The sequence below is a fragment of the Streptopelia decaocto genome (genome assembly GCF_964273445.1).
Source record: "Streptopelia decaocto genome assembly, chromosome: 2".
Classification (NCBI taxonomy): Eukaryota; Metazoa; Chordata; class Aves; order Columbiformes; family Columbidae; genus Streptopelia; species Streptopelia decaocto.
In genome coordinates, this window is record NC_138655.1 from 36,953,885 (window position 1) to 36,973,829 (window position 19,945).

Genomic DNA, 19,945 nt, shown 5'->3' on the forward strand with positions numbered 1-19,945 from the left:
TTGCCGCGTTAAAATACATGCTATAAAAGCACATAATAGTGGTTTTTCATTTCCTTTAGCATTTCTGCAGGGTTTAGTAAGGTTTGACTATTGGCCGTGTCCTCTGATTGTAAAACTTTCTCGTTGGGTCGGGAGTTGGCAGTGAGGGGTCCGGGGCAGCGCAGCTCACGCAGGGCACATAGCTGGGCTGTCAGGTGATGGGCCTGGGCGCAGCTGTCGGAGGTGCGGGCAGCCCCTGCCTGCTCCCTGCCTCTTCCCTGCCTGTTCCCTTGCTGCTGCATGCCGCTGCTCGGGCTCCGGAACCCTCACACAGCTTGTAGCAGCGCCAGGCAACAGGGAAGAGATTATGCTTCAGGTCTTTGGCGTGATCCAATGGGAATTGTATTGATCTGGTGTTTAGCTGTGATCCTTATCAGATGGATTACTTCTAAGGTAGGCATTTTATTATTCTGTTTTGACTAACTGGGTTCAGAAGTAGCCTGAGAGAAAACAAGTCATTAAGTACTTATTTTTCTTCTCTAAAATCTAATCTGTTTTGGAAACACATCATTCATCATTTAAGATTGTGTTTCCTAAGTGTTCATACATGATTTTGTAGCTCTCAACTTTTGCCTGCCTTGAAGTGGGAAGAGTGTTTTGTAGCAGTGCCAGATAGGAGACGGGGAAAAGGGAACTGAAATGGCTTCCGAATGACAGGGCTTTGCTTGTCACATCTACTGAAAGACCTCCAACTCTGTAGTACTTTGTGAAAATGAGGAAAAACAATTTTAAATGTTGTGAGAATAATACAAATTAGCATATTTTGCTTCCTGGACAGAATATCCTTTTTGGTTTCAGGGTTAAAGGAGTGGATATACCAGTTTTGTTTGCTTGGGTGAAATACTGGCTGCTTCACTTACTTTTGTAGCGTTTCCATTTGAGATGCGTGCGTTCTGAAAATTGTGTGCTGATGTTAAACAAAATTAGAAGTTTCTACTCTCTCATTCTAAAGAACTTAAGTATCCCCACAATGTATATTGTGGTAGTAAACATAGGTGGGATTGGTAGCTGGAGGTGAGACCACTCTCTTCTCAGCATAGCTTGCTGCCTAACCTGGAATTAATTCCAAAAGAAGGAATAAATTTAAACTTAGGGTTGTGAAGGAAGGCCAGAATCATTGGAGAGAATAAAGGAAACTGAAAAAAAAAAAAACAAATTTCATGCATTTATATACAGATTTTTTATTTTTTTATTAATACACAAGTTTAATGTTTTTGAACAATTAACAGGTAAATCAGAACAAACATGAATTCTGATTTGTTGTGAAAACAAGCTTTATCAGGTATCCATGCCTGTACTGTTCAGTCATTGCTATAATAACCCAGTTCTAAATTTACTAAAAGCAAAAAGGGTCAGGCGTAGTTGCTAGCACTTGTCATAAAGTTTTTACCACACCAAGAAAAAGACCAGGGTACCCTAATGAATGTTGACTTGTGACTGAAGGCAGATTCTAAATGCCAGTTTTACAGCTGGTGTGTTAGCCTAGTACATCATCCATATTTTGCTGGTCTATTCTCAAATTGTTAGTTTTTTGAAACTTGACATAAAAAGCCTACTTAAGAGTTGTGCCTGTAATTCAGTTTGGTTAAAGATTCTGTTAAGGTGGGGTAAAATGGGAATTCCAGGTAGCTGACATAATACAGTTAAGTATAAAAACCTATGCTATTTATGGTTGCACTTTTAAACAATTACTTTTGTGTGTTCATCCAGTTATCCAACTCTGCTGTTGCTTTTGAGTCCTGCCATTGTGATTTAGTTTCTAAAGGTAATACCCCCCTGTGTTTCTGTCCTCACTTAAGTCGATCACTTATGCTGCCTTTTCACAGTGTTTTCTTTTGTGATCAGTTTTCAAGCTTTTGCATTTTTTTGTTAAAATCTTGAAGTTTTTATGTTGATAAAGCTTTGGGTATATCTTATAATGCCACATGATATAAGGTATATAAGAGAAAATACCTTACTGACACTTGGGAGATATTTGTATCACTAATGTTGATAACTGTCAGTCAAACAATAGCTAAGTTTATAAATGATTGCCATCTGTCTTGGGAGATGGTCATGTGAAATAGCTTTATATGGAAGAAAATATTAAAACTGCTACATTTGTATATTTGAAGAGGATATGCGTGTCTCATTTTTACTGCTGATTAGTGTTGCCTTCCTGAAATTAACTGTTTTCTTATTGCTGGTTTGATAAACTTTCAAAATACCACTTTGAACTGTAAGGATATATTTAGAAAATATTAGTAGGACCATTTTGCAGTGGCTTGCCTGAGTTCAGTGACAGTTTAGGTGCTCTAAAAGAGCATTTTCCAGTGCTTTAGTGAGTAAAAGCTTGGTGGTGCCTTGTGGAAAACTGTGGATCTTATGTTAGCCTGGAACTTTCAGTTACTTGAAATAATTCTGAGGATGACGATACATGCCAGTCTCACTTTTGAAATCCAGTAGTAGCTGGAGAAATCTAATGTAATTAGTTTGTGATTCTAGGACTTCTCAGTTGATAAACTGTCCTAGAATCTTAGTTTCCAAGTGTGTATGTTTGAGGCACCATAAACAGTAAATTGCAGTTGCCATGATATAACAACTTCTCCATGTTTGTTCTCAATTTTCCTGGGCGGAAAAGTCAAGTAGGTAAAAATACCTGACTGGCTGTGTTGCTGTCCTCTGGCTTTTCTTTCCCAACTTTAGTCACAAAATGGGGGTTGTGTACTCCATCAGAAACCATAGAAGGTTCCTTCTGATGGGAGGTACCGAAGTTTGCAGGCCAACAGCTCTACCAGTTTCTTTCTGCTGTTACAGAATGAGACCAGTGGTTGTTTTACTCGACAGTCAAAAGCCAGCTGGCTGGTGCTTCCCGAAATGACGCGCCGCACAGTAGGGCTGGTGATCTGCTTGGAACAGGGTTGGGAAGCCCCTGTGATAAAACTGATACGCCAGTGGAAACGTTTCTGTTTGGCACAAACAGCAGCAGCTGCTCTGTTTCCAAGGGTTACAGGCATACGCTGTGCTCCCTAGCATCACTGAAGCGGTTGCCCTTTGAAGATATATCGATGTGCTGCTTTGGCATGTCATTACTGTTGCCTGGCCTATAATAACTTTCTGTACTCTTGTGAAAAGATTTTCAGAAAGGTCTGACTTATAACTATCTTTTGGTAGTTACTCCCTTCACCTGCTTTTGAGGACATTGTGCCATTGTTGTTCTTAAAGGATTAATGGATCTTTTACTTTAGTTTGAACTTCTTCCATTTACTTTTCATAAAAATGTGACAAAAGTGAGGAGAAATGAAAGTTTTTATACTGTATTGCCCTTTGGAAGAATAAAGGATGCTCTAATGTGAAACTGAAATTTAAGGGGAGATTTTCAAAGTGAAAGTCTAGGGTAAAGAATCCTTCCCAGTCATCTTTCTGACATCTGCCTTCACTGCTGAAGCAGAACAGCCCACTGAGTTCAGAGGGCTGTGCTCATGTCTGGAAAGAAGTGGAGTGGTTGAGAACCTCACCTAATCATTTGAGGAATTTGTTGAATCACTTTTGAGTCCAGGAGATAATTCCACCAGACCAAGTTGTCCTTGTGCTTGAAAAGACAACCCGCCTAAACACATCAGCATTGTCTGCAGTGTGCGGACCAATGGTTCTGTCTTCTCGTTGGAATGATGCTTATTTGTTAGAGATTTTTATGAAGGGTCAAGGAGTTCCAGTATGTTTTACAATTGTTAACAGGTACAAAGCCTCAGACCAAAGAGATGGCAGAGATCTAGAAATAAAATTTCATGCTAAATAAATTAACAGTATTAACAGTAATGTGACATGTTGAGTGCCAGAAGTGACAGAAGCTCTGCCCGTGAAGTTTTTAGACAAGGTTTCTGGAGGTTGATACAGTGAATGCTACAGTCATCCCAACTGTGTACATAAGGTAAATTTTTAGTGCAAGTATAGTCTTGATGTCTTGTAGGCTACAGAGAGCGGACCTTTGATTAGCAATGAGGGCATTTTTGGAGGTCACCAAGGATAGAATCCCGGTGATTAAATTGTTTGAACTTTGAGGGCTTTACAGAAACTTCAGTTCTTCAAGACATAATTGCCGTTCTGCTTACAAATTTGCTGCACGTGATGGTTCACATCTCAGTAGAAGCTGACACGTTAAATCTGGTCTTTCTGTTTGCTGGATTTGAAAAGTGGAATCTAGGTGAAGTATCTTAACCATGGGCAGGGTCAGTTAAATTGCTTCTTTTTTATTTTTCCTTGCATTTTTTTCTAGAGTAGTGTAGGAGATAGTGTAGCTAGTGTACTGACAGTATTATTTGAAATGGGAAAATATGTGAAATACCTAAACCTGTAATGCATAGTCTGTTACCTATTCATGGTGTCAGCTGGCACAAAACCATTGATGGCTGAAAGTGCGTAATATTATTTAATTTACTTGCCCATCACAAGTTGCTAAAAGCCTCTGTACCATTAGCCCCCTCCTCTGTCTCCTACTGCCCACCACAGTGCTCCTAGCTATCCATACCCCACTTATTTGCCTCTTCTAAAGGTAAGAGGTCTGGCCACTCATTACCCACTCTGTATCTGTCCCTTGGCAGAACTTGCTAATAAGTGTGTTATCTATTTTATTTATCAAATTTACGCTCTCTACCCTTTTAGTAAAATTAGCTGAAATTCTGAAGTATTATTAGTAAAGTTTACACAATAAAATGTCTTCTTTCCTTAGGAAACTAAACTTCGAAAGGTAATTTTAAAAGGATTTGTTTGTTCAGAGATTCCCATGAGGTCTCTTAGAATCTTGCAGAATGAAATCACTTGTTTGTGTAAGCATTGGTTTGTTTTTAAAAAATGTGCTTTGTGTTTGATATCATACATGGATGTACTGCTTTATCTAGCAAATAATATTTTAGATTTTAGAGAGCAAGTAAGCAACATATCAGAAAGATTTATTTTTCAGTAAAGGATTTATTTTTCAGAGAGTCGTGCTCCATTTGGACATGGTTCTTCTAGTTGCATGTGTGCTTTGCTTTCTCCTGTATTAGATTACAGAACTGTACTGGACATGTTCAGAAATCTGTGATAGACAGGTGCAAATTGCAAGTTAGCACTAAGCTACATCACTGATTTTTCCTAGTCAGTAATTTGAAATGTTCCAGGCTACAGAAAATATATTCATCTGAGATGTGCTGAAATTCAAAGGTATGTTAGATGAAGAAATTGAAAAATGTTAGTGGGAAATCAGCATCTTCTGGCAGATGAGCTGCTTTGCTGCCTTTCCTTCTGGACAGGCACATTGCTGCGAGACAGGCTATACAAGCATATTTCGAGGGAGGGATTATTTGCATGGTTTATGACTTTTTCCAAGGAAATACAGAGCAAAAGCTAAGACATCATAAAAGTGCCGTACAGGGAGTTCTACCTTGTTGTCTTTACAAAGGCTACTATAATTTGACCTCATTTGGAGCTAAGTCTTTGGTCATTTCTGTAGTTAAATATTAAACTTATCATTGGAAAAACTTTTATAACTTTGGGTGTCATGTTTTTTTCTTGTTTTAACATGAAAAATACTAAAACAATTAAGTGTAACTTCTGGGTTTGGAGTCAAGGCATCACTTGTACAAATGATGCTGATAGAGGTTATTAATCCTCTAGTCTTTGTGTGCATTCAATTTGCTCTGTAGATAGATGTTTATAAGCATTATTGACTTTTTTTCTCCCCTTTCAAGTAATTTGTTTCTTGATCTTTTTCTTTTGGAATTCTTCTCAGTGTCCAACATCTGGTTTTCTGTCCTATTTCCTAACACTGTATGGTTTCCCATCTTTTGAACTTGTGCACATTTAGGCTTTGTGCATCCCTGGTGTAGCATTCATGCTACACAGAGGAAAAAGTGGGTGACTGTTCACCTCCAGGTTGGTTTTTATCTAAAGTTTTCAAAGTGGTATGATAACCCTTTGTGGCACCCCGTGCCTTCAGTCCTCAGTGAAAATACGTTGCGTGTGGTAAGGTCATAAGAGTTTTTAATGCGCATGCATACAAAAAAAAAAATGTATTTCTTTGCAAGTTGACAACATATGTTCTTTAAAATTGAAGTCTGCTTGTGAAGGTGATCCTCTGATCCTGTGATTAAGAAATAACATTAATGAAGGCCTCAGGAAGTGGCAGAAGATGGTGAAAATACATTAAAGGCTGGGTGCTGGTTTGTGCCAAGCTTTGGAGACTGCAATGCCAGTGTTGTGTAACTATGAGAACATCCCTCCAGGTTTTAGCTGTTAGAGGACCTGTTCACCACACTGGTGTGAGACTTTCTGGATTCTAACTATTATCACATTGGCTGAATAAGTAGGGAACAGACATAGTTTGTGTAGATAAGAAATACAGCCTATATGGGAGTATCTTAGTGTTGTGTATGAATAGCTCTTCTATACTTTTATCATCAAACATGAAATATCACTTGCTTGTTTTCTTTAAAATAGCTTCATGTGTTACATCTTATTTCAGCGATACCTTGATTTGCCTACAGAACGTACTGGGTGGACTGAAGGCAGCATGTGGCAGCCAAGTCCTGCCCCTCCAGAATATAGGTTGAATTCTTAGGACTGCAGTAATGGTGTCACTTAAGAACTTTTTCTTCTTTTAAAAACTACTTTTAGCTTTGAATGGTGGAAATACCCCATAGGTAAAAGTAAATAAACAAACCAGGAACTGCAAATATTTAAGTAATATGTTATAGAAGGCTATAAGAAGCACTTTTTATTTTGTCTGTTTAATCTTGTTCTACATCTTTTTTTATTTTGAGGAATGTCTGAAGAGCAGCTCAAAAGAAATTAAGGAACAGAGATGTTTTTTTCCATGCTCTGATCCTGTTTTTCATAATATCTTCACTACCAATTGCTATCCTTCCTTTGTCCGCTGCCAAAAAAATCAGCATATATATATATATACAATTTATTTTTTTTTGAAAGATGCATGTTCAAATTTCCAAAATTAATTTTTAGAGTTAAATTGAAAGTGGGCAATTGATACTTTATTTTCATTTCAATTTAAAAATTATTAAATTCTGACTTGCATAAAATATACCTTTTTTTTTTTTCCAGAGGCGTGGAGCAATTTCCTATGACAGCTCTGACCAGACTGCGTTGTACATTCGTATGCTAGGTAAGCATACCAGTTTCTATATTGCAAAGTTCTAACGTTTATGATTGATTTAAATATTGTGTCTTGAATTCTTAAACTTGTAAAATTCCCTTTCTCTTGGGTAACGTTCTGGTTGGATTCTTTAGAACAGTTTGGGTTTATTTGTGTTGACTTGGGTTTTTTTGGGTTTTTTTTTCCTTTTTTTCTTTCTTTTCCAAGTTAACCATTGTGTCATATGTTTTACTCCTATATTAAAAAAAAAAAAGTTCTTATAATTTATGTAATGTGTTTGGTAGAAGTGAAGTTTTCCAAGTGACTCATGATTGATCTTTATTTCTGTGGTGGAATTTATCACCTCTGCATGGTGTCCTTCTGGTTAAAACTGTAGTTCAGAGAACATATATGTGAGAATTACCACACACTTTGAAAAACTTGGATACTGAGGCTACGACACATTCAAGATGTTCTTAAAATAACGATATGATTTTAAACAATACTTCTCTTACTAATTCTAGAAGATGACTTGGGAAAGGAAAGGACACATGACAGGGCCAGTGGTTTAGTCAAGTTGCCAAGGAAAGTTTCCAGAGTAGCAACTAGATAAAGGATGAACCCAAATTAAAAAGAAAGTAAGTATTGGGAGGGGTGAGCATCTGGGAGACCTTCTGTGATAGTGCAGGGCAGGAGGAATTGAGATCAGGCCTGGAGAGAAGAAAGATGCAAAGCTCTTGCTGCTGGGTTCGGAGTTGCCTGTGCCTCTTCGGAGGCTGCTGGTGGTGCAGATGGCACTGGGGACTGCGTATGTGCGCCGAGTCTGTTCCCTGCACGTTTATGCCACTTAATTTAAGCCATCTTGAGCTGTGATTTTGTGTTGAAATGGAGTATGAGTGCTTGCGTGATGTCTTGCAGGGCTCGACGAACATCAACAGCTAGTGATGATAAATTCTTAACTGGCTCCAATTAAATCAGCCAGAGCACGTCTTTTTATGCCCTGAGTCTTTCCAATTTAGTTGTATGTTGTACCTATTAAAGTCCCCAGAAATGCATACCTGTATTTTCTGTGATGTTAAGGTTGTAAGCTACATGCCTGTGTACGCATGTGTGTATATATATGAATTTATAGTCAGAACCTACATATGTAGACATATACCCATGTGTGTATACATAAATCCAATTTTGACATAGCATCTTTACATTTTTGTTTTTCAGTTACTTTGATTTTTTTAAGTTTGAAGTTGTTAATACTATAGCACTGACTGCTGAAGGATTTTTAATAGGAGAATGTAATTACTTTGAAGATTTGTTAAGAGGAGAACAAGATACTGTTTTCTAAATGTTGAAAAAGCTGCTCTGTGTTTTTCGTTATTGTTGGAAATAGGCTTATTTATTTTCAAAAATTAAAATAAGTTTTTCAGTTTTAATCATACCTTCTGCAGGATGAACACTAGAATTATTCAAATTGTGGGGTGTTGGTTTTTTTTCTGCTCTATTCATGAGAAAAAGTAAATTCAAGCATGAGATACTTTTGAGATTTTGAGATACTTTTTAAAAACTAAATGTATACAGTGTTGTACTTAGAAAATACATTTTTTTGCTTCAAAATCCTATAAATTGAGTACTTTCAGTTCCACACAGGGGAAAATATGTATTTATTTAAAAAAATGCACCGATATGCCTGAATTAAAGGTATTGTAAGTGTATGTCTGTGTTTTTATCTTTTTAAAATTAATCTACTAATGATAGAAACTCAGCTTGTAATAAAATAATTTATGGGGAAAAATAACCTGACTTCTTTTGCTTCTTTGGAAGTTTAACTGTACCATGTAGTAGTTGGGCCCATCATCTCTGCAGAAACGTTTGTGATAATGCTCAAGTAAATCTAGAGGAAAGCGAAGCATGAATTCCTGTGGTTCCTGGTGTGTACATCTCAGCTGAGGGAAAAACCTCACTTGGTTTGAAATCTTTGAGTATTCTCATAGGCAGAACTGGAATATTAATTATTAGACTATGTGATGGGTTCTTGTTATGAATAGTGTAGTGATGCTGCTGCTCAGAGGCAGTCAGGCTTTTAAAGGATTGACCTCTCCTAGCTTCGGCTATGGGGAGGAGGGTACCAACAAGCAAACAAAAAACTGCTCATTGGGTGTTTGAATCAGTGTGCTAAATTTGTATCACTTTTTCACTTGTTGGTGATCACTTTGTTTTTCCGAATGTTATATACACTATACTGTACAAGCTAGCAACTGTTTACAGATTTATTACTGTTATATTTGTAAATGGGCTGGTAAAAAGAACAGACTGAAAGCTCAACAGTTGTTTCTACATACCAATGTATCCATTCATATCAGAGTAGATTCAAAAATTAATATATTCAATTAGAAATTTTTGCACGAAATGTGAAGAATTGCATTAGAGTATTGTAATGAATCCTCAGCTGTAACTTATGGGGAAGTTAGGCACAGTCATGAGAGGTTTTGCCTTTTACTTGATTGGCTATTATTCCAAGCACACTATATCTACTAATAAAATGTGCTGCCTGAAGGCATTTATTTTAGCAGACCAAAAATATAAAGCTAGGGGTATCCAGGACACCTCCCTCTGCCTCTGTTCAGTTGTGCTGGCTGTAGAGTTCCTTCCTTTAACATTTTCAGGCTCTTCCAATCGGAATCCAACAGAAATTAATTTGCACCAAGTAAAAAGAAATTCCTGTGGTATGGCAGTGTTTCCATGTTGAATTTATATGATCAAATTTTAGGGGCACACAAAATAAACAACTAACTCTTAACTGTCTTCATCAGTGTCGATATAAACAAACAGCATGGACTCCAATGACTCATCTGTCATACCCCATTCCCAAAATATACACTAAGCCACTCCCGAGTGGCTTGTTTACTATTTTAAAATACAGATACAGATGCAGCATTGTAGAATTTTTCTTTTAAGACCTTGGAAAGGCTAATACATCTGCATCACCTCCTGTCAGCGACTTCTCTCAGCAGCTATGAGGAATTCTCAAAATTTCCTGTAAGCACTCCTGTGTAATCTTGATGCATTCTTGGGTTTTTCTCTTCTTTGCTTTCCTGGTTTCTTTCTCGTTGTTTTATATCGCCTGAAAGTTTTGCTGCTGTGCGTGGGGTGAGAAGAGTGGGGCTGTGACTGCTCGAATCAGTGAGCATGCACCTCTCAAGTAAAACTGGAGCATTTTACCCTCCGTTAGAGGTCTCGATCACCTCAAGCAGGTAACAGTGGAGGCACGTTGCTGTGCAGTGCAGGTGCATGCTCTCCTCCTGTAGCGCTTGTTGTGTTGTTTTCTTTTTGCTTTAATTCTGGTATATTTGGCTGACTTGTCTGTCATCTGTTTCTCCAACAAATTTAGTAGGAACTTTAATCTCTGAAGCCAGTAGTTGTTGCTGGAGATCCTGCTCTTCACAACTTCATGGCTTTGACTGGGGTGGTTTACCTTGAGATGGCTGCCGTAATTTCTGTTCCCAGCTGTCCTCTGTGATCTCTGGGGTTTCTGCCCCACTCCAGAAGGTCTCAGCTCCCCCAGCAGCTGCTGATTGTTACTGAGCCCCGCTGGAGTGTTGGGGTGGCACCGAGTATGTGCTGGGTAACCCAGACGCACAGGGATGTCAGCTGTGGCATCTCAGCTGCCTCAGAGGGATCAGAGCTGTCCTTGTCTGAGAGAGGGGTAGGAACGAAAGGATCTTTTCTCAAGGTAAGTTTTGTACTGGCCCGATTCCTTTTCAGTTGTAGCTACAAACCTTCCTCTTATATTCCTCCTTCCTCTATTTATTCTGTCTTCAATTGAGTTTCTGCCTGTACGGCCTTTGTCTTAAAAATGCAAGCAATCCTGGTCATGTAGAATTACTCTGGCAAAAATTCAGGCTAAGCACTCAGCCAGCAGATACTTTGTCACATTTGTGCATAAAATCAGTATTTGAAAGGAAGGCTTCAGATTTTTAAATCTTTCTTTTGATTCTTTGCATTCACAGAAACTCTCAAAGAGGAAAAAAATTCTTCTGGAAGTCCACTGTCATTAAGATGCTGGACTGGAATGTGTTCCCCTAAGATGAGTCTCTTCAGAGTGGCTAAAGTGGCTAAAGAGACACTTAAAATGTAAACTGTCAGCTTTGCTAATGCTTCTGGCTCCCCCAAGGAAATTTACCAATAAACAAGTGGTATGATCTGATAGTTTCAAAAGGTTTTTGTAACCACTTCAATTTTTTTTTTTAAAGGTCTAAATAAACAAAACCTATTAATAAGTTCTTTTGGTTTAGCTGTTGAATTTTAGTTTTCTTTCAGCCACCGTAATAATGATTGGCTCTGAGGTTGGACTTCTGTTGCTGTTTGAAGGAATTGTGTAACAGTGTCCTTTTGTCTGATAAAAGTAATGTTAAATCTGAAATGTCTTGTGCCTTTACCTATGATGATAAACCTGTCTCTTCCTTAAAATTAAATCCTGTATAATTTCAGCGTCATAAAGTTACAAAAACCTCATGCAGGATTTCCCAAGCAAATCAATGCAAATGTTACATTGTGTGCAAACATGATGAAGTGGGTGAATTTGGGAGCTATTGATCTTTGCAGATCAGATGAACTGAACAGTGAATGGATAGGGATGGCCCAGTGCTTCTGGATGTTTTGAGGCTAACTATACATATGCAGTAAAGATTAGTCTCACTGTGCTAATAACACATCATTTCATAATGTGCTGATGTGCAGCCAGTTTGATGTTATTACATAGAAATTTGGGATGGATGTTTGGTATCTTGAAATTCCACTCATACCAATTTTTCCAAGCACATTTGTCGTCTGAAGTCTTGTAAAATGCAGTAGTTCTGTACAATGATAATGGAGACAGCTCTTCTGCCTTTGTTTTGGCCTGATAGGAATTTCTACTTCATTTACTGTGATAAATTCCAGTCCTGTAGAAGTGATATCTTTTTCCAGAATAAATCCAAATGTATTCTAAAAAAATCATCCATGGTTGAGATCTTGATTTTTTAACAAAATACCCTCTGCTTCTACCACAATCAAGGAGAGAGGATTTTGTTTAACAGCCATTTAATTATGACATTTTGTTTACTTTGCTGAGAACTTCTCATTTCAAGTGTATGCAAGCAAATATGATAATTTTACTTTTATCTTATTACAAGTGCCTTATACCAAAAATGCAGATCAGAAACTATTAATATTATTTATTCTTTTGGCTAAAATTTTGTATATATATGTTTTGATAATTACTGTTAAAAGCAATGTAGTTAGTTGCACTTCTGCATTTCACTTGTAGATGGTTTTTCTTATATTCCTACTCAAAATCTACAAGCTCATGGGCATTTAAAGGGTAACAGGAATACTGTCATTCTATCTATGCTGTTAGACTAGGTAAAAGTAAATAAAAAAGCAGAGGGAAACGTCTTGGATATCATTTATCAGATGAACCTGATTGGTTTGTTATTTGCAGAATTCCATGTTAGTCTTCAAGTATTTTTCTGTGAACTTTTCCTATTATTTACACTTTGAACAAGTAAATTGTTCACCAAAACCTAGACTGACCCAAACTATTTGGCGATTCATGTTATGGTGGTCAATTTTGAAAGCTAAAACTGCCTTGAAAAATAAATATAATTCACAAAAATTATATTGCCTTTTCTGAAATAAAAAGGAAAAAAAAGCTCAACTGAAAAACTCTTTATTTTTCTTTTAATTCAGCTGGTGAACTCATTCACACAGCTGTAGCTGTGACTGATTTCCCAGATGAATGTGAGTGACAGGTAATGAAACTGTGTAAACTGATATTTTCATACACAGCTACTAATGCATTTGCCTCATCTTTTCCAAAATTTCCTTTTTATTCATTTACTTTGTAAATAAAATTCACCAGTTGCTTGTGCCTAACAGAAGAGTTCTACAATTTGCTGCCTCTGTATTGCCTGGAACAAGACCAGCCTCTTGCACTCTGCTCACATGAATGCTTGAAGCCTTCATAAGTAATATATTATCAGTGGTCTGAAAAATAATATTTACAAGCAGTAATTGGGTTACTTTCCTTTGCAGCTCTTTTAAAGTTTTCAGTTAAAAAAAAAAAGGCGTAATAACAGAAAACCACATGTATTTGGTATGTTTTTACTGATACGTAAACTCATTATTTGGGCAGCCCTGGGTCTGCTTGCTGTTTCATGGTCTACCCAGCATGCTTCACGAGATAACATTCAAATGAAGTGTGTTGTTATAGATAGTGTTACTAGATGTGCATCTCTAGAAAGATACTTATGAAATATTAAGAGTATATTATTATTGAAGTTTTAGTTAGTATCTTTAGCTATTTTCTGACGTAAGTTGCCTGCTTAAGCATTACAAATTAGCAGGTTGGAGAAGAAGAGGAAAAAGCACTCTCAAGATGTTAGAATATTGGTGGTTGCTGGAAATTAAATAGCTATATTTTAATTTTTGTTCTTATAAAATCAGTCTTAGTTCTTTGTGTTAAATACTTAGTTTTGATTCATATGAAGATCACTGTGTTTGAGGACAGGAAAATCCCTTGAAGGATTTTAATAATTAGAAACCTGAACACTTTCACATCTTAAATTTCACTTTTTTGTTAGGATTTGGGTAGGGAAACATTAGTGCATTTAATCTTCAGAGGTTCCCCTAAATTTATAATTGCTGAAGGATTCTAAGTGAACGGTTTTAATGCAGGTGAACTACTTACATTAGTGCATAGTACAAATACGTAATAAAAGAATACTGATCAGATTTCGGTTGGTAAAATGCATAAGTAGAAGTCAACTAGCATGCTGAAAGATGCAGGTTGAAGCTAATTGCAGTGCAAAATAGTTTGATAAAATTTTAATACTGAGTTTTGGTATTTTAATAGGCTCTTGTGTAATATTCAAACAGCTGAGCACAAGTAAGTAAATGCTAGTGGGAAAGTATTGTATTATGTAATATAAAACCATATTGTAACTAGCTTATTTGCTAAAAGCTACCATTTCTTGAAGCTGAATCTTTTTTGTACTATACCAAATGTTATTGTTTTATGTGTGTGACTGAGGAACAAATCGACCTTTAATGTTCTTGTTTCCTGTCATATTAAGGTGCATTTTTACCACCATACTGGTGTAGCAACCTGTTCCTAATTTCATCTGAATGCTTATCACATGCTTCTGGCAACGTATGCTGAGGCAGGAGACATTTTGACAAGAAAGCATGCAATTGCATGTGTAACTAGTCTTCAAACTTTGTTTTGAATTTCACCTTTAAAACAAACAGCATTGAAATAGGCCTATGGTTTGAATAACCCTCCTCCATTAAGTACATGAATCTTTACTCCTCCAGGCTGTGTTCATTTGCATTTTATCTCTGCCACTCTTCCACACTTTTATTTCACTCTTGACCCTGTTTCTAGGAGATGTGCGAGTAAGAAGTCGGGCAGGATTTGAAACAGAGAGAAGAGGTTCTCATCCATACATTGATTTCCGTATTTTTCACTGTAAGTATTTAAAAGTAGATAAATGACAAATAAACAAAGGCTTCCATTAGTTTTAGTTAGTGAGCCTCTGAAAATAAAGTTAGCAGCTTATAAAGCAAGACTACTTTTTCTGCTTCTTAGGAGAATCTTTCATGCTACTTCATAACCAAAAATAAGAGGCAAATCTTCACTGGTAAATTTTGGTTTTTAAAACTTTAGTTTAAACTCATTGAATTTAGTCCCAAATCCCTGTGGAAATGGGGATGCTAATGTGCGTTCCAACTTCCTGCTTGGCAGATGCCATCAGTTGAGAAGAATACTTCCCTGCTTTTAGAAAGCAGCAGAAGGGCCTGGTCCAGGATCATTACTTGAATTACAGTAGATATAATCACTCTTGACCTAATCATAATCAATTAACATTACATATACTCAAACACGTAGCTAGAATTTAATTTTTTTTGACCAAATCTTAAATGAAGGTTAAAGTGTAATAAGAAAACAGCAGACTAAATTGTCTTGATTATGTGTTTTATGAAACATTTTTTTTCTCAGAAGTGTTATAGGAGGAATATTTTTGGATAATTTCACTTTTTTTTTTTTTTTGTCCCTACATCTGTATTGTTGTAACTAAATATGTCAGTGGTGGTTGTAATGTAGAAGCTTTAATAACCTCCATACCAATATGCAGCAAAAGTGCAGGGGATTTAAATTGTAATTGAATTATACCAATAATATTAATGTACGTAGTGTTGTAAGGTATCTATGTCAACATTGTATCAGCACAATTCCAAGTATTCTGAGTACAATGGAGAGATTCAGAAAAACTACTTCATGGTAACAAGTGTGGTTGTTGTAATTACCACATTCATAAAAATGAGTGGCAGAAGCTGTGCTAATATTCTGATATTAATCGAAGTTACTCTTTTTAAAAGTAGATCACTACTTAAATTTAAAACTCTTAAAAATCTTCATTTCATTCAAAAGTGAGTATCATAAAATAGGTGAGAAAACAAAGTTTGAAGAGTATACTATATTGAATTTTTTTCAATAGAGAATAAGAATTCTATCTCAAGGCCTGACAATTCTATTGAGTATAACAAAAGTTCTCTGTAGAAACAGCATGCAAGTTATGAGTTACATAACTGTCTTTTTGTGTATATATATATGTTTGTGTGTGGCATTTCATGCTGATGGGGGAAACTACTAGCAGAAGTATTAAAAGAACTACCTGTTAAAAGGCAGTCATGTATGATATTATTGCTGCTGTCAAATTAACTGTATTTTCTGTGGTCCTCCTTATGCTCTTTCATTCCATCTTGATGATTGTTTGTCCGGCAGATCATGACTAATCAGGAAAAGGGTTTTTCACACCCCTTTTTCTTGTCCCTACTTGTTCAGGCACAGGCACCAACTTTTAGCAACATCAACTGTGGTGTCTGATGACAGCAAAGAATGTTACCAGGAGGCCCCCAAAATTCTTCGGCTCTAGCTTCCTCCTCGAGTCAGCTGCTATGGCAGTTCTTAGAGTTGGCATATTATAGTCAGATTTTTTTGTACTTCAGGGTTGTGACTTGTTGTAATGTTGTGCTTTGACTTAAACTCCACAAAGTAGCAGGAGTTTTATTTCAAAGCCTGTAAAGGAATTCAGCCCCATCTCTCACCATATCACTATGTTATCTATTCATTTACCAATTTTATTTTATTTTTTGTAATCAGTAAAATGTTTTCTTTTTATCCGGAATACTGAGTCCTGATCAGTGTTTCCTTAATTGTTTTAAGCAAAAGGGTTTTAGTATCGTACCGTCAGGCTGTGGGTAGAGAGAAGTTGTGGAAATCAGATTTGACCTTATTTATAGGATATTCTCCCTACCCACCTCCAGTGACTCCAGAGGATTTTGCCTCATAGAGCTACATGGCTGAAAAAAAAATGTTCAGCCATATGAGCAACAGCATGGGAGAGGAGCCAGCTGGCTCTTCTTTGCTTGGGGCGAAACCTGGACTGAAAAGGGTCTTCTCAGATGGTTTAGTTGCTTCAGCTGCAGAATGTTAACTTCCTACCCCCCAGCTACATATTGAACATCAGTAATGCATGGATATGCTTCCTTCATGGTGTTTGTAAAGTTTCACTGTAACTTTTTTCCTACTATCCACTAACTTTACTCTTTGGTTCTAAATGTTTTGCAATGATCATTGCTTACTTGTTTTGCAGATGACGTATACTGGCTGTCATTCACAGTGATGGAGCGTTATTGCCGTTTTGTATTTTGCTTAGCTAACTTCTGTTGTTTTGCATTATTTTCTTTTTCTGCTAATGATGTTTTGTGAAGAAGTTGAACGTCTTCAGGAATTCCAGCTAATAATCTGCTGACCAGTTGTCTTTTTCCAGTATTTTACTATTAGGTTCTTAACCCAATATTTCATTGGTAGATTTGAAGAGTACCGAATTTTAAATGCATTGCTCTATTTTTAAGAAGATACTGTGGTGATGTTCCGTGGGGTTTTTTTCTTTTGTTTTGTTTTTTAATAATCACTTCTGACTTGTAACATCATTTTTACTTGCAACTTCAACTACTGTTACCAAAGTAAAGTTTGCTAGCATTCAGTTCTTAGGACCACTTCTGTTTCTTCTTAAGGATTATAACCTCAGTGTCTGCATCTTCATCCCAGAGATCTGTAGGTGATACGTGAATATTCAAGTTGCTAAATTGGCTAGACGTATTCTCAGTAGTAACTTCTTTCTAGGAAATTCACTCTAAAATTTATTGGAAAAAATGTCTTTGTTGCTAGAGATGGTGTCGGAGTCATAATAGAGGATTACTATATGCAGGATTTGACTGATGATCAAACTAAGTTTGGATGGTGGTTTTTCTCCTATGTTATCTGTTATTCCAGAAGTCACATTTTTATAGCTAATTGCAGGAACTAGCCAGGAGGAATAGCTCAATTAACAGATTTTTGTTTCAACAAGGCTGCTTCCCAATGAATGGGGAAAGTCAGGATTATATTCTTCATGTTGGTTGGTAACTGGTGAACATCGGGACATCAGCTGATAATTGTTCTGTTACTGTGGGCTGTTGATTTATGTCTGTGTGGGACCACGGGCAAAACTCAGGTTAGCAGCTAAAAGCTGCCATTTCTGGAGAGGAGGGAACAGCCACATAAGTTTCTTCCTCAGAAGTAAATTTTTACCTTAAATATAATGGTCTGGTTTTGTTCAGTGGACGTACATATTTCACAGTTGCACAGTAAATTGCGTATACTTTAATATTTTACTGAGTTGAACACAGAGCACTGGATCTTTTCACTCCTCAGGTAACAAGGAGGGAGTTTGGCAAATTCATTGGCAACCCAGCATGGACTGTTCAGTTTTCAGGGAAGTTATGGAAAAAGCGATGGCAGTGGTTATAACTACGCTTGCTCTGTGCTGGTTCACGAATAAACACAGTTAATGTGATTTTTTTTGAATTTTTTTTACATTACTCAAGGCATCATAGACAGTAATTCAGTTTGCAGTGTTAACAGGATATGTTGATAGAAGCTAATGCAAAACAAAATCTTTGGATGAAGAACTGGTAAATGACAGTATAAAAATATTCCCTTTTTCTGAAACAGCAAACCAGCAATAAAATTTTAGGTTTTGTTTAATTGCTATTGAGATGTTGTCAATGATGTCTGTTGTTTTCTATATGTATGTGTCTGTGTGTATATGTATGTACACACAGAAATGCTTAAACTTTGATTATGTTTGTGAGGGTGTTCTAGCATGCACAAACAAAAGAATGTATCATGTGCTCCAATCACTTACTGTTTCACCTGAAAAAGAACAATCAGCGAATGTCCTCGGTGATGTGTACAGTATGTTATAGTTAGGAAGTGAGGCCAAAATGAATATAAGGGAAGCTAAAGTGAATAATTAAGATAACAGCAAAAAAGTATTGTGAAGTGTCTTAAGCAGATACAATTTAAATGAATGCTTTCAAACTTCCTTTTCAGGAAAGGGTGGTTGGATATAGTCTGGAAGAACCAGATAAAAACCGAACACTTCAGTTTTGCGGAGAGGAAACATTTTTTCTTCTTGTTTTTCCTGTTGTATCTGCACCAGAATAGATAAGATCTTGTCAAAAGACTTTTAGAATTCTCTCTTGCCATGCTAGTCTGAGCATGCTCCTACGGGGAGGTGGTGATGTTGCCAACATGTGTGGCTCTATTTTGTGTTTTATAGATAACCAAATATGTTACATCTGTGAAGAAAAATACCTTAGAAAGAAGAAAGTGTTTTCTGAGTTAATCAGTATGTTTCTGTAAACATTTAGGAATTGACTCAATTTTGGATCAAATTGATGCTTGCGTACAGTATAGTGCTTCACATAGGAGAGAGAATGATGTGATGGGAACTTAAGGCTTCTTTATGACTTTGGTTTTTCTAGTTAGTTGTATATGGAGTCTTTTTAGTGGGGAAAGGAAAGAAAGGAGTTTAGATTAGATTCATCCATCACCTATGAAAGTAATTTTCTTTCTTAAGAGTGCAAACACATTAAGAAATTCCAGAGTTTACCTTTGGTATACAACTTGCAGAGTGTTTAAATGAAAATTGCAGTTAGTGGAACGTTTTAAATGCTACTTTGAGATCTGGCAAAGATGTCAGCATCTACTATTTCCAGTGTTGTTTTGAACTTTCCAGTTTTTCACTTACCAATAGTTGGAAAAGGTTTGCTTTGGAGAGGGAATTTAGACTTTTCTTGGGTGAGAAGCCAGATCTCAAAGAAGAGAGAAGTGTTCAAATCCAAATGGAATGCCTTAAGCAATTTTGGAAATCTTTGTGTAACAGCACCTGGTCTGCTTTTGACAATACCATTTAGAGGCTGGGATAAAATGAGCGTAGTCCAGATGAAGTTAAGTGCCCTTTTTTGTTTCAAGAGAATAGGGAAATTACCTAGCTGAATCCGGTTAAGAGTAATTGTCTGTCTTGTTCAACAGTCTACTGTGAAGAAGGGTGAGTTTCACAATGAATAAAGTGATGCTGGAAGATTTCTGTGTGGTGGTAGTTTCAATGAAGTATTTGTTTCCCCATGAAAATACCAGCACTGAGGAGTGAAAAGCTTGTACTCAAGAGGTTTCTCGAAAAGCTGCCTTTATGTGAAGGATGCATTCTGAAATTGTTATTCACAATCCAGATTATTCAAATGAATTAAAAAATTTTTCCTTCAGTTTAGTGCAGAGAATGCTGTCACACAAGGGGAGGTCACAGAAAATGTCCTAAACCAGCTTTGGTCAAAAGAAAAATGGTGAAGATAAACTTGAAGTGAGAAGTGAGC

General features: G+C 36.7%; 1 protein-coding gene across 7 annotated transcripts in view; it reads left to right on the forward strand.

Annotated features, from left to right (window-relative positions):
- Positions 1 to 19,945, forward strand: part of PDE7A (phosphodiesterase 7A) — a 78,785-nt gene that overhangs the window by 34,505 nt on the left and 24,335 nt on the right. For 3 of the 7 annotated variants that reach the window (XR_014183178.1, XM_082043880.1, XM_082043877.1), the window contains exons 2-3: positions 7,117 to 7,177; positions 14,568 to 14,651. Coding sequence is in view for 6 of the 7 variants with exons in the window: in XM_082043880.1 (XP_081900006.1) it covers positions 7,117 to 7,177; positions 14,568 to 14,651 (145 nt within the window). In the remaining variant the exon portion in view is untranslated. Of the gene's footprint in view, positions 1 to 357; positions 433 to 1,749; positions 1,805 to 7,116; positions 7,178 to 14,567; positions 14,652 to 19,945 lie in introns of those variants that run through there. The other 4 variants (XM_082043882.1, XM_082043878.1, XM_082043881.1 and 1 more) reach the window with 4 other exon arrangements.